General features: G+C 47.9%; 1 protein-coding gene across 3 annotated transcripts in view; it reads right to left on the bottom strand.

Moving 5' to 3' along the window:
• Window positions 1-15,111, bottom strand: part of Med27 (mediator complex subunit 27) — a 174,829-nt gene extending 159,718 nt beyond the window's left edge. For 2 of the 3 annotated variants that reach the window (XM_021193054.1, XM_021193057.1), the window contains exons 1-2: window positions 14,880-15,111; window positions 12,284-12,428 (exon numbers count right to left, since the gene is read on the bottom strand). In XM_021193054.1, coding sequence (XP_021048713.1) covers window positions 12,284-12,428; window positions 14,880-15,082 — 348 coding nt within the window. In that variant the 5' untranslated portion in view covers window positions 15,083-15,111. Of the gene's footprint in view, window positions 1-12,283; window positions 12,429-14,875 lie in introns of all 3 variants that reach the window. The other variant, XM_029536223.1, reaches the window with a different exon arrangement.
• Window positions 15,112-15,320: the final 209 nt, after the last annotated feature.

Raw genomic sequence — 15,320 nt, 5'->3', positions numbered from 1 at the left:
GGGAGAGGGAGAGGGAGAGGGAGAGGGAGAGGGAGAGGGAGAGAATGAATAAGCTGAAGTTTCTCAGATCTACTACAAAGAACGACTCTCCCATCCATGAACTTCACAAGGAACCAGAACTCCACCTTGTGCCACCTCCGAGTACAAGAAAGGTAGCCACGGGTATGACACTTCCTTCGGGTGGCAGAACTCAGCTCCACTGGACTTTGGAAGGCTTCCCCTGCAGACGTGGAACAACCACACAGGGAAGGAGAAGTACACAGCACTGTCTGCTATGCTGTCACCAGCCCATGTCACGAAAATGTGGGAAGTTGTGACAAAAGCAGACCAAGTCGGCCAGGTTTAAGGCTGACAGTGCAAGAAAGCTGGTGTGTGAGATGGCTTACATCACTGTCAGCTTGACCAGATGTGACTCACCTAGCACTGTCCTCAGCCCCCTCTGCAGGTACAATGTGAGCAGTTCCCTCACCACTGTGGCTATCCTCCCCACCATGGGGGAGTATACCTGGACTCACCCTTAAGTTGTCTTTGTCAAGTGTTTTGTCACAGAGATGAGAAACAAACAAGAGGGTCCTAAAGTTGATCGTGCGACTATTTCTCCCTCTGGACACAGACGTAAGACATACATTTAGTACTCTCTTGAAATCAATGAGAACCCCTTAAAACAAGCACGATGGCTTTGGGCTGGAACAGGGCAAGAGCAAACTAGTCGTCTCCAAGGACCAAGAAGCACTCAGGGGACAGCACTAGAGATCTGCATCTGTATTATTGCAGGGGCAGAATTAAAATGCAGTGAGCTAAACCAAGATAAAACTTAAATGCCTGGATAGCAAGATAGCACCACCTTTGCGTTCAACCCTCAGCTTTCCTCTGTGAGTGATGTCCCTCGGTAACAATAGGGAACACAGTATGCTGAGCCATATAAGGTTCCTGGCTAAAGAAAAAAATGTTGGGACCTAGCAGTGGGGCCAAAAGCATGGTTATAAGCAGAGGCTTTGGATACTGCACTCTTGCTAGGTTAGCAAGCTGCACCCCAGACCGGGTATTTATCACCTTCACTCACCATGTCTAGCATGGTGCCCACACAGCAGGTGTCTACATAGTGGGGCTCAATTCGTCTGCAATGGGCAGGTTGGGTATTTCCTAGCAAAGAGGGCTCTACCCAATTAGGAAATGATTACAAATGCAGCCACTTTCTCACCCAGAAACTCAGAACACAGCAGATTCTAACAGTATACAGGCACAGAGACAGCTGAGCCTAGACCATTCATGGTAGCTGGGGATGGCCACCACTGTCAGATGGCAACATTACCTAAAGGGGAAAGGGCCTCAGCAGTGAGGAGCAACTCTGCTCTTCCAAACAGCAGGCAGCTTCCCCTGCCAGCCTCTTGAAGAGGGCGAGCACAGGGCAAGTTACTTTCTGTAAGATGAGGTATGATATTATACCTGACTGCTGAGCCCTTGAGGTCTCATGCTCAGCTGAAGAAGCATAGTCCTGAGTTTTCTTGAAAATACATCAGGGTAAGGCTCAGTCACCAAGTATCTACCAGATGCTAGGTATCCAAAGGTGACCCACAGTTCCAACCCTGGAGAAAGGGGCACAAGTGGACACCCCATGATACAGTGTGATCAGTGCAGCCACATGAAGGCTAAAGGACAATGACATGTGAGAATATACCTGCTTGACCTTTAAAGGACAAGAGGGAGGGGTATATGCATGAGGCCACAGGCATCCCAGGCAGAGGGCTGGTGGGCAGCTCAGCATAGTCATGGCTTCAGCTTCTAGTTTGCCAAACCCTGCTAGTCAGGCCAAGACATCAACAAGTTCTATTTAGTGTCTAGTCAGCAAGAAGAAGCCCAGTCCAGCAATGGCCAGTGATGGCCAGCAATGGCAGGAACTGAACCCAGCAACAAGCCTCCCCAAGCCCCGGGCACTACAGTGAGCTGTACCTCCCAAACAAATGAGTAACTGCAGCAAAGGAATGCCCACATTGGGAGAAAGGTCGAGTGCAAGACCCAGAGCCAAAGGACAGCACAGCGAGTAGAAGGCAAAAACAGCCTCGTCCCCCTAATCTGGCAGAATCCTGAGCCCAGCCTCAAGGAGCCTGGAGAAGCCTGGAGGAGCCTGGAGAGCAGGGGATGGCCATGAGAGAGGTGGAGAAGGTGCTTGCTCTCACAGCCACACCTCCTCCCACAGTTCTTTAATGATCACAGGAAATCTGCATTCCTGGTCAAGGTGAGGGGAAGATACAATCTAAGGGGGGGGGGGGATGGGGTGGTGCTTGAGTTTAACTTGGTTCCTGCACATAGAGAGGGAACCAATAGAAATAACTACTAGAAGTGTCACTGAGACCTGCCCTGGGGTGGAGACACTGGAAATCTGCACAGTAGACACAGATCAGAACAGTTCTAAGAGATCAGTCCACTGAGAGTCCAGCATACTAGGCCCTAAGGGCTTCAGTAACTGCCCAAAGCAGACCTGGGCTTTGTCTTGTGATCAAACAGGTGGTTAAGCCAACAGAGTGGGATAAAAGCAACAGTGGACAAAAGGGGGCACCTACTGGATTCATAGCAGGCTTTCAGACAAGGAACAGCAAGAGGAGCCTATGTGACTAAGACTTTTCCATAGAAAGAAATGAGGCATGAGATGGAAGAGCATGTGCAAACCTTTGGGAGACTGCATTCATTTTAGAAGATCAAACTGGCCAAAGAGGGGCAGGCAAGCACAAAACCAGAGCTAGACATTGAAGAATGTGCACACTACAGGACACTGTGTCTGGTCTTGCTTTAAACACTCCACTCCTGCTGGGGAGTTGGGGGGTGTGCATGTTAGTAATTCTAACAGTCAGAAGGCAAAGGCAGGGAAACTAGGCAATTGTGTCCAGCCCTACCTCTTCACTAAAAAGAAAAGCACTCAGGGAGAGGTGAATGAGACAGGGCTGTAGAAGGTCCTGAGATTATCAAGCTAGGCATACAGATGATTCTACTTTGCTTTTTCTGCTGCTGTGCTAAAACACCAACTAAAAGCAATTTGGGAAGGGAAGGGTTTATTTGACTTTCAGGGTATGCCCATCATCTAAGGAAGCCAGGGCAGGAACTCAAGGCAGGAACCTGAAGCAGAAACCACAGAGAAAGGTTGCCTCCTGGCTTGCTTCCTCTGGTCTGCTCAACTACCTCTAGTTAGTTAGTTAGTTAGTTAGTTAGTTAGTTAGTTTGAAGATAGGATTTCTCTATGTATTCAGGACTATTCTGGAACCTGATTTGTAGACCAAGGTGACCTTAAACTAAGAGATTCATCTGCCTCTGCCTTCCAAGTGCTAGGATTAAAGGCGTGCTCCAGCTTCAACTACCTTTTGCATATAGCCCAGGCCCACCTACCTAGGAATGCTACTGCCCACCATGTACTCCTACATCAATTATTAATACCCAAAAAAAAAAAAAAAAAAAAAACAAGTTCCACAGTCATGCCCTCAGACCAGTCTGATGGAGGCAATGTTCAATTAAAGTTCCTTTCCAGGTAGGTCAAGTTGTCAACTGAAGCTAACTATGACAAGAGTTATGTAATTCTTATTTCCATGTCTCTTGAAATTTCCCATAATAAAACCTTTTGTTTTATATTCTGCAGGAGGGAGAAGAAACGGGAAGGACTAAGGAGGGCATTAGGGAAGCAGTGTGTGCCCACCTGGAGACCACAGATGACAGCAGACTCACCCTGTGCCACACACCACAAGTCACCGTCATGGCAACAGTGGCAGGCAGGACTGCCAGGACCACTTCCTAAGTTAAGGTGGGATAACACAGTGAGATCCATGCACACTGGGGCCAGAGTGCTCTGCATCCCACTTGGGGGCTGGCATCACTGCACAGTGGCAGGAGAGTGGCAGGTAACATGCCTTGAAGTCTGAAGACAGAAGTTCACTAGACAGGAGAATCCTGGGAGAAACTGAGCTAAGTAGCAGTAGCCTGAACGAGGGTGGACAGGATGGGGTGAATAGGCCCAGTCGGGAAAGGCTAGCAGAGCTGGGGGTGCAGGGCAGGACAGATTGCTGGAGCAGCATGCATTAAGGGCCCAGGTTCCATCCCCAGCACTGCAAAAAACAAACATGTGAGGTGGGGTAAATGGAAGAAAGCCACAGGCCTGTTACAAAGCTGCTGCGGCTGCCCAGGGTAGGCCAGCCCTCGGAGTCACAGAAACCACAGGGAGTCACAAACAGGATTCCAACAACAATAAGGTAATGTTTTCACACACTACAGCTAATCAGAGCATTAACCTTGGACTGGCCTGGAGCCTGGGGCTAGAAACCATTTCCAGACTCATTTGGTTTATACAGTCCTACTGCAAGGTCCACCACTGAAGAAGCTTCCTGACGTCATTTCCATGAGCCCTCAAGGGCTGTCACTTGGAGCCTGGACAGTACTGATTGCTTCAGAAGCTTCCTGGACAAGTGACGAACAGGAAGCTTACACTTCCACACAGCTGTTCATCACCAGAGGAAGTCAGGACTGGAACTCAAGCAGGTCAGAAAGCAGGAGCTGATGCAGAGGCCATGGAGGGATGTTTCTTACTGGCTTGCCTCCCCTGGCTTGCTCAGCTTGCTTTCTTACAGAACCCAAGACTACCAGCCCAGAGATGGCACCACCCACGATGGGTCCTCCTACCCTTGATCACTAATTGAGAAAATGCCTTACAGCTGGATCTCATCTCCAGCTTTTGTCAAGTTGACACACACCAGCCAGTACACCAGGTAAACCAAATGTTAATCATTTTGGATTGTCTCCAAGGAGGAAATAAATATGTTTTCCACCCAGAGGACTGGGAGTGAATGTTGTTAATGACCTGGTGACCTTTTCTATTTGTAGAGCCAGCCCTCACCCAAAGCCCCAGAATGTTTATCCCAGACCCTTGTCCCAGACCTTTCTTTGCAGCTTTATCAGTCAACAAAGCTCATCCTTGAGGGAGATGTTACATATACTTTATGGCCTGCTGACCTCTACACTATTCTCAGTCAGAGACCACACCAGAACCTAGGCCCTTAAGACTTCTTCATGGTCATATGTACTCTGAGTTGAGTTTAGAGGCAATTATGCCTCCTTGTACCCCAGGAATTGTATTATACAAGGAAATTTTTTTCAAATTATACTGTGTTTAAATATGCTTACAATAAACTACCCTGGTGCCAAACTCTCTAGACTTTTGAACTAGCATTGACTAAATCAGACCGAACCAAGTTTTCCTTCTTTTTTTTTTTTTTAAAGATTTATTTATTTATTATATGTAAGTACACTGTAGCTGTCTTCAGACACACCAGAAGAGGGCGGCAGGTCTTGTTACAGATGGTTATGAGCCACCATGTGGTTGCTGGGATTTGAACTCCGGACCTTTGGAAGAGCAGTCAGGTGCTCTTACCCATTGAGCCATCTCACCAGCCCCAAGTTTTCCTTCTTGCCTCTTGTGGTTCATTTCCTTATTAGCCTTCATGCTTGCAGGGGCCCCCATATAGGAAGGCCCAGTCTACTGTGGGTGGTACAAGCCCTACAAAGGTGATCCTGAATTGTATGCAAAAGCTAGCTGGGAATAAGGCAGGGCGAGAAGCAGCCAGCCAGCAAGCAGCATCCTCCATAGATCCTGCTGTGCTTCACTAGCTGTGAAGTGAGTTCCTTGGTGAGAGGTACTGCTATGTGGAACAATAAGCAGGCCTGTCTTCCATGCTCCTTCCTGACTCATCCACAGTGATGGAGGTGACTGGAGAGGTAAGCAGAATAAAGTCTTTGCTGTCCCAACGCTGCTTCTGTTCAGTACTCTTATCACAGTAACATGCCTGGGGTTCACTGGTCGGTCAGCCAGCCTAGGCAAGTCAGCAAGCTCCAGGTTCAGTGAGAAACCCCAACTCAAAAAGCAAGATGGGGAGCAACTGAAGAAGACCCCCAGCGTCAGCCTCTGGGCTCTAGAACACACACACACACACACACACCACAAAATTATTGAGAATTTACAAAGTGGGACCCCTGGAGGTTAGGAGAGACCCTGTTCTTGCCAGGCAGTTTCTATGATGCTATCAAAGCAACACTTGCCACAGAAAACCTGCATCAGTTTCAGCAGCTCAAATCAGCCTTAGTCTGCCCCAAGGGGCTTCCAGCAAACTGTGTCCCCTCCTAAGCACTGGCTGTGGATCTGGCCCACGAAGAAGGGCATCCTAGGTGACATCACTCACAGATGAACCTGCTAAGCTCAGCCAGTATGAGTTTACCATTGTCTACCAACTGCTCTCTGTCTGTGTGGGGAGCGGAGCCCTGTGGTCCTGTTTACAAGAACCTGAGCTGCTGAGCCTGTGTGGATTGCCTGCCTGCTGAGTTACTGGACTATCACTGGCCTCCCTGGCTGAACTCTGATCGGATCCAGGAGAGGGGGAAGGGATCAGGTCAGAGGACTGAAAACAGGATGCACCCTAGGCTGGGAAGGAGTTGGGGGGGGGGGACAGAATGAGCCCCAGAGGGAGGGGGGAGAATTCTGGGGGAGAAGGCTGGGTGAGAGTTGGAGCAAGAGTTGCAGCGTTGAGTTGGGGTTTAGTGGGAGCCGGGAGAGGGTTAGAGAAAGCTGTTTGTGAGAGGGAAAAGATTAAAAGCTGTTCAGGGAGATAAAGAAGAAATCTGTTTGGAACCTGCTTGGCATTTGTGTCGTTCTTCCCCCCCTCCCCCGTCTCTGCTGGTCAGAGTTCGGGGGTCCGCGACATGTCTGACCTTTCCAAATTACCCTCCTGGAAGTCAGGACCCTCACAAGTCCTGGGATATCCTTTCTTCTAACTGTGCAACTGGACTCTCAAAAATGACTAAAAATGGACATACCCTGTCAACAATGCAAGCAAGAAAGCCACAACCAGGTCATGAGTTTAAAATCAGAACAAAAGTCCTTCCATTCCTTCAGAGGTGGCTTCTGTTTTGTTTTCCACACACTATGCGAAGCAAGCACTCTGCCACTGAACTGTACCCTTACCCCTTCACTGGGCGAGTTTGTACATCAGGCTCCTTGCAAGGTTCTGGAACAGTCTACAAAGAACAAGATGGCAATGGTGCCTCCCCTCTGGAATTTACAGTTTACCCTTAAAACAAGACAGGCTTTCTACAGGAAAACTCAGTGTTACACTCTAAGACAACCCCCCAGACCTGTCAGTTCCAGAATCCAAAATCAGAAAGCACACTTTCAAAGACAGATGTCAACGTAGACATTGTAAGCCAATGCTTGGAAGGTAGGACCAAAAGGGTCACACATTCAAGGCCAACCTGTACTGGAGGCCTATCTGGCCCGCATGAGACTGTACAGACACACACACACACACACACACACTCGCACTTGCACGCACAGGCATGGGCACAGGCACGGGCACACGGGCATGAGATGGATGTGACAGATGAACATCATAGTAACTGAAAGCCATGGAACAGCTTGAATTCTTGGAACAAATGACAAAAACAACAAAACAAACTTGCTTTTTATTTTATTTTATTCTTAGATAGGGCTTACCACACAGCCCCACTCAGCCTGGAACTCACTATATAGGCTAGACTGGCCTAGAACTCATAGAGATCAGCCCGTCTCTGCCTTTCAAATACTGGGATTAAAGGCATATACCACTACATCAAGCCCAAAATCTTTCTTTTAAAAATAAAACATTAAGCCAAATATGGCAACACATACCTTTAATCCCTGAACTGGGGAGACAGAGGCAGGTAGATCTCTGTGAATTTGGGGCCAGTCTGGCCTACAAAAAAGTTCAAGGACTTTTGGCTATTACAGCAAGAAACAAAAACAAAAACTTAAAGATGTTAGAAAAGTAGGAAAAGGGGGAGGAGGAGGGAGGAGGAGGAGGAATGAGCAGTGTCTTGCTCTGTCAGCCTCTCCCAACTCAAGTAGTTTCGATCTTTGTTACTCTCGGTATCGCCAAGGAAAGGCAAAGTCGTGGTTGGCTCTTCTAGACAGACACCGTGAGCCCTCCCCTAGTCCTTATCTGTGAGTCTGCCAATTCAACCAACTCCTAGTGGAAAATACTGCTCTTATACTGACTGTCTACAGACTTCCCCTGTCATCTCCTGCACAGTACAGTGCAACAGCCATCCCACAGCAAACTCAGTGTGCTCGGTATCACATGACCCAGCAACAATGTGACCCACAGGGAGAAGGTGGGCATGTGGCGTATGCTTACATCCCAGCCTCTGAGGAGGCAGAGGGAGAAGGATCACTTGGGGAATGCCTGGACAGCACAGCAAGAACCCATCTACAAAGGCACAGAAAAAAGAGGAGAAGGCAATACATTTAGTTATATGCAAATACAGCATTGTTTTACATGATGGACTGCAGCATCTGCGGAGCTCATAACTTCAGCACATGAGCTCCTGGGATCAAACCCCACTGGGACCATGGAGGACTTTACACAAAGCAGCCTTCTGTCACAAGAATGAATAGCATCAATGCCTAAAATTCAAAGCCTGGTTGATGACAGGTTGGAATCCTCAGAAAGTGACCTTCAGGATAAGCTTGGTCTCCCTCACGTCTAAGCATATCAAGTGACATAAGGCTATTCTGACTGCTTTACAGCAAAGACAGCGATGATGCCAATTATTTCCTGCCCAAATCAAGAGAGCTTGTCACCCATCTGCGGAACAATTATCTGTAGGTGCATCCCAGTAAGAAACTCAGCTCTTTCCCCGAATCAGCACGGGGAAAGTGCTGCCCACAGCGATTTGACACCATTTCATTACATTAATCTTTGAATGTGTTATTCTAACAATTATGCCAACTACCATGTAATTAAGACTCCAACTGACTTTACAAAATTTAAGAAAACTCCCCCAAAGAAAATAAGTAGTCATTGGACATGCACGAGACCTTTCTATAGCCAACTGCACATAGAGTACCCACATAATGGGTGGTGTCAAAGCCTTTTCCAGGATCCTTTCCATTCTCAGCAACAGTGCAGAAAGCTGACATGGGCAAGATACCCAACTCCCTTCACACGTTACTGCTCACACTGTTTAAATTCCTTGGATAAAATGATGAATGGACTGTTTTCAAAATTAAAATCTCTTTTCATTTACAGAAGCAAGAAAAACACATAATTAATGCATGGCCTCTTGCATGTCCACAGCTGGAAATGAGAACACTGGCTTCTTCCTTAAGGCTGCTTCTTGGGTTTGTTGAAGAAATGTACCCTCATGCTAGCTATCTTCTTCTCCTTCTGGTCTCTTTCCCTCAGTGGGGTGCAGAAGAAATGAGTAACAGCCACACTAGGCATCAAGTCCTGCTACAGAGGTAAGGTTCCCTCAGTCCTCCCCTGAAGTGCCCAGCAGTAGCTGCCCAGACATAGAACAATTCAGAGCCAATCCAAAGTTGACTAGTAATATCTACCCAGAGAAGAACAAACGTCTGAAAACCCACATACCATGTATTTGCCTTCGCTGCTTTTTCATAAACCATGGAAATGCATGCAGAATGAATGCCTTCTTTTTTTTTTTTTTTTTTTTTTTTTTTTTTTTTTTTTTTTTTTTTTTTTTTTTTTTTTTTGTTTTTTTTTTTTTTTTTTTTGGTTTTTCGAGACAGGGTTTCTCTGTGTAGCCCTGGCTGTCCTGGAACTCACTCTGTAGACCAGGCTGGCCTCGAACTCAGAAATCCACCTGCCTCTGCCTCCCAAGTGCTGGGATTAAAGGCATGCACCGTAGCCATGGCTGTCCTAGAACTCACTTTGTAGACCAGGCTGGCCTCGAACTCGGAAATCCTCCTGCCTCTGCCTTCCGAGTGCTGGGATTAAAGGTGTGCGCCACCACTGCCCAACAGAATGCCTTCTTTAAAAAAGAAGGTAAAATGACAAGAAAATTTCTAAGGTGTGGCCAAAGGGGAGAAATGTTTTCTAAAGCTGAAAATTTAAGCAAAACGGAACCATCAAGTTTCAGGGAAAAAAAACAAAAACAAAAAGTACCTCAAACAGTTGTCCAGCTAGGAGCTATGACGAGGTCAGTTTACTGGACTTCAATTCCTTGGTTCTAACACATGAGGCTGTATTCTTCTTCTGATGACCCAGGAGACTAGTGAGAGAATGCTGTGGCTTTATAAGCACATCACCACATGTCAAGAGCATCCTCCAAAGCCTCCCACACTGGCTATAGGAGACATGAATATAGTTTTTCCATAAGCTTCCATGAATGGTTTAACCTGGAGCACTCTGAGGCAAGAGGCCCACACACGGGTGGGTTTACTTGTCTTAATACACTTTCTCTCCTTGAGACAAAAGCAAGGGCCAGGGACTCCAGTTTCCACAGTCAAACAATCTAATTTCCTTAAATTATGAAAGCAGCTTTGGTCAAGTGTAAACTGCCATCACTCTAATGTAAGACCAGTCACTTATGTCTCTGTCTCTGTCTCGTCACTCAGGCTTCTTACCTATGTGACACAGCAACAGGACCTCCTCAACCAAACATAGGATTTTCTGGGGATCAAATGAAAACAGTTAGAGTCCAGCCATGCATCTGCTGGCCAGCTAGCTTCCACCCACTCACCAGGCAAACTCATGCTCAGATCCCAGACACACCTCCAGGAAAACCAGCTTCCACGGGGCAGCCTAGACGGCTGGGGCTGCAGCCTCAGCACCTGCAGCAGACACCTGCCACTGTTTCTGCCTGATGCCTTCTGCTCTGGTTGGGTATGTTTAAGTGGGGGTTGTCACCTCCCTCCAAGCTTTTTCCCCAACATGGTGATGATCTATTCAGAGGAAGAACCTAATAAGACATGTCCTGAGGTCAATTGGAACATGTCCTCACAAGTAGACACCAGCCTCTCTGACCCCTGTCTGAATGAAATCTGCATCCCCCACATGCTCACCCACTGCTAGGATACTATCTTCCATAAAGTCCTCACCAGTATCAAGTCCATGCAGCACCTGTCCAACAGCAAGTCCTGACTAAACCTCTCTTCTTTATAAAGTGAGTCTAACTGAGGTGTTTCATTACAGTAATGAAACAGACTAATACACTTTTCTTTTAGGGAAATGGCCCTCTCCAACACCAAGGAGAATCACTCCAGTGAGCCAAGCTGAGACTCCCACCCATGGGTCCTACCTATCACACAGAGCCTGACACAGTCACTGGGAGTGCTAGAGGCCTAAGGATGGATACAAACCTGCAGCTGACCAGCTATGCTTTCTCCCACCAGAGAGTCTCAAAGCAAGCAAGCCCTGAGAGGCGCCCGAGTGACAGACACAGCAAGGACGTGCGCTGACCCTCCTGAGCTCAGCTTCCGACCAGGGCACTCCCCAGCACTGTACTGACCAACTCCGACTCCAGGGCAGGTTTCTACCCTGGGCACCACAGAGTTTGGGGGAAAAGTCTTAAAGGTCAAATCAATATATTCAGAATCCGAGTTCTTTTAGTCCCCCAGGGACAATCATCTTTTGAATCTCCAACTCGATTCACACCAAAGAATACTAAAATAAGCCTACTACAGAAATTCAAAGAAAAAAAAAAAAGACCATAAAAATCTATCAAGGCTCATCTGTCACCAAGACAGAGAGGGAGAGAACCAGGGCAGAGCTTGAAGGGTGGATCTGGAGGAGTGTGGCAGGCCTCAGCAGCTACCGAGAAAGGTTTCTAAACCTGTCCCCAAAAGGTATCACTTCCCGTCAGCAGGAAAACACACAACACACATACATACACACAGACAAAACGGGCTCGGGGAAACACACCACTTCCAGGTTTGTAAGCCCAGTTGTTCCTGTGATTCACACTATTGCTCAGTTCTCCTTTTCCAGCTTTCCTGAGGGCTACGCCATGGACTTGCCCACTCAACAACACCATAAAACCACACTCTGTAGCATATGGATTCAGGAGGAAGTGGAGCATAATCTAACCCACAGCACTCTCCAGATACTCTCCCAGCATGACAACACAGACCATAAACAATGTGAGCGGCTAAGCCTTCATCACCAGTCTGCAAACTGTAGGAGTCAGGACCTCCTGCTAAGCTAAGAGAAGCTAGAACAGATGCACCTTCCTCAGGAAACTGCACACACCACAGCACACTGCATGTAACACACCATAGCACACTGTATGCACCATCCAGGGTTCTATAAGCCGCTCTAAGTATACATGATCTAGGATTCCCTATAACTTACAGGAAACACTAGAATTCCAACTCTATGACCCATGCAGACGCAAAAGAAAACTTCCTCTCATGCTCTCCGCAGTTCTGGGAGAAACACTGGGTTTTGCTCGGTCAGCTCCATCTGCAGCAGCCCCTTACCTTGTTGGACCACTTGTATGCTTGCAGAAGCTGGCTGTAGAGTGGGGTTTTGTCCTGCACAGGATCTAGGCTTAACAGGCCACTGTTATGAAGAGGGTGGTTCTCAGACGGCTTGCCTACCAGGTTGCTCAAACGTTCCAGTTCACTGAAAGTAAAGAGAGAGACTACATAAACCTGAGTCCCCTTTACTCCCTCAAGGCCATCAGACATCTCTCAAGAAGAGTTCTACAAAGGCAAAACAGAACAAAACAAAACAAAAACCTAGGGACAAACAAGAGAGCACCTAACCGGTGAGTTCTAATCTCAAACATGCCTGTCAAAACCAGTCATGGTGGCCCATACCTCTAATCCCACTGGGGAGGCAAGTGTGATATATCAATGTGAATTTGAGGCCAGCCTGGTCTACATAGGGAATTCCAGGCCAACCAGGGCTACGCAGTGAGACAAAATAAACATCTCCTGCTGTAGATGAATCTGAGTTGTTACATCCCAATATCTAGAAAACTTAGAGCTTCTTTGTGCCCTTAGGCTTGTTTTCCCTCTGAAATGGCAAGAGACGGCTATATTTTGTTTCTCTGTGTAGCCCTGGTTAGCCCTCTCATGCCATTCCAGAGGCAAAACAAACCTAAGGGCACAAAGAATCTGTAAGTTCCCTAAAAAATGGGATGTAACAACTCGGATTCATCCACAGCAGGAGATGTTTAGGGCCTTGCAGCAGAGTCTAACACTGCCTCTCATTCAGGATTTTTTCAGACCCATGTGCAGATCACTCCATTTGGCAAAGCAGCAAGTACCTGAATAAATCATGATTATTTATCATTTCACATTTCAGATTTGTGCACAGTGCTTCACAGATGGCAAAGCTTAGCAAAACAAAGAAGAGATAAAATAAACAACATCAAGGGGGCTGTGTCAAACAAGCGCACTTCAGTCTAGCAAGAAAACTAGGGAGACACTAGGGAAAGTGGGCGAATGGTGAAACCACGCATTCTAGGGAGCCAGTTCCCAGCAGCCAGCGGGACACTGCAAACCACTCCAATGCTGCATCCAACATCAACTCTTCAGCCACCTTCTTGGCACTACTATACATTTAATAAGTCAAAGAAATATCAACATTACTAAAGTTTCTAAAGTGACAAAGGGCTGTGACATCCCATTAGAAAGCAGGGCGGAGGTGACACACTTCTTTAATCCCAGCACCCGGGAGGTAGAGGCAAGGGGATCTCTGAGTTTGAGGTCAGTCAGCCTGATCTACAAAGAAATTTTGTCTTAGGAAAAAAAGCCCCCTGGGGGGAGTCAATGGAGGTGGGGGTGGGGTGTGCCATCCTCAAGCTGACAGAACTTGTATGTGTGTAGTTTAAGGAGGGGGGTGGAATACAGGGTAGGAAAGGCACGCAACACTTCACCACTTCCTCCTCCATCCTACTTGACCAGTTGAGGGGTGGAGGGAGTCCTGGGAGTTTACCTGCCTGACACATGGAAGGTCCTGAGCTGGAACCAGGCACTATAGAGGGACATGAGATGGAAGAGAGGAAACCCAACCTGACCAGAAATTCTAGGTGACTACATCACCAAATGCTCAATTTCAGAAGTAAAAAGCTCAAGTCCTTCCATTCTAACTTCTAAGACAGGAAGAGAACACAAGGTCAGGCAAATAAGAAGTGCCTACTAAACTGGGTGTGGTAGTGCACGCCTTTAATCCCAGCAGATTAATCCAGAGAGGCAGAGGCAGGAGGGTCTCTGTGAGTTCGAGGCCATCCTGGTCTACAGAGTGAGTTCCAGGACAACCAAGACTGTTGAAACCCTGTCTCGAAATCCAAAGTGCCTTCTATGTATGGGATCTGAGAAATGTCCTCTCAGCAAATTCTTAGTACACTAATGACGTAAAAGAAGGAGTCTTGTGGGGGAAATATGTAACCTCCCAATTATTAGGGGTTAACCTGCTCAAACATTCCTTTCCCGTCGTAGTGGGCTGAGTCCTCTGAAACTGAACCGAAATAAATCCTTCCTCTTGAACATCCTAACAGATGTAAGACTGTGTCTCTCGAGAAAAGAGCCAAACAAAAGGAGTGATGGTAACGGGCTGTGCGGAGCAGGTGGCTTCGGAGGGGAAATGGAAAGAGGCTTAAGGTAACAGGGGTAGTGTTTGAGAAGGAGGTGAGGTGCAACTGATGAATGCTAGGCTTCTAGGCTCTGAGGATGGGAACTGGAGCTCATCGGACCGAGAGGTACGGAACTGGGCCTGGGACAGTGTTGATGGGGAGGCTGGCCCGATGTGATGGAGCCCAAGGGAAAGATCTGGTAAGATCGACGAAGTGGAAGTTCCTGAGAAGAGCTAGTTTCCTCATCAGAACACGGCCACTACAGCGGGAACCGAGGACCACAGATGACAGCCAGGACGAAATGGCCAACAGAATGAATTCTAGGTAACGGGACGGGAGACAAGGAGTCCCTGAGAGGCTGACAGGGACCTGGAGAGAGCGAAAGTGACAGCGGATAAAGGAGAGAGGCCCGTGACTGGGCAGACTGGCGCGGGGTCCGGGCGGGACAGATGCCAGGAGCGTCCTCAACCCCGATCCCTTCAGCCAGTACCTACTTGAGGTCCCGGTTGACGGAATGCAAGTTGTCCTGGAAGTTCGCGATGAAGGCCTTCTCGCGGCCCTCCAGCGTCTCTTTGTTGCGCATGCCATCCTTAAGGCAGTCGAAGACCCTACTCACGCTAGAGCGTAGCGCCTGGATGGCACTAATAGCCTGCGAAAAGGCCTCCAGGTTCACCCCAACGCTCAGCACGTCCGCCATGTTGCAGCCGTCACAGCCGGCTTTCCAGAGCCCACAGCCTGAGCGGCGCGCGGCGCTGCCTGATGACGTCGTCCCAGGAGGCTTTTGGGATGTGTAGTTTGCGACGTGGCTCTCATCCAGCGAACTTCTTGGAAAAACAGCGCCAGTCTGACCGAATGAGAGAGTTGACCACAAGGTGTGATCTCCATTAGGGAAGTCATTTTGTCCTCCCCTTTTGCTTAATTGTGAATGACAAAGA

Source organism: Mus pahari, chromosome 3, assembly GCF_900095145.1.
Source record: "Mus pahari chromosome 3, PAHARI_EIJ_v1.1, whole genome shotgun sequence".
NCBI classification, from domain to species: domain Eukaryota; kingdom Metazoa; phylum Chordata; class Mammalia; order Rodentia; family Muridae; genus Mus; species Mus pahari.
This window is presented reverse-complemented; position numbering and strand designations above follow the sequence as displayed.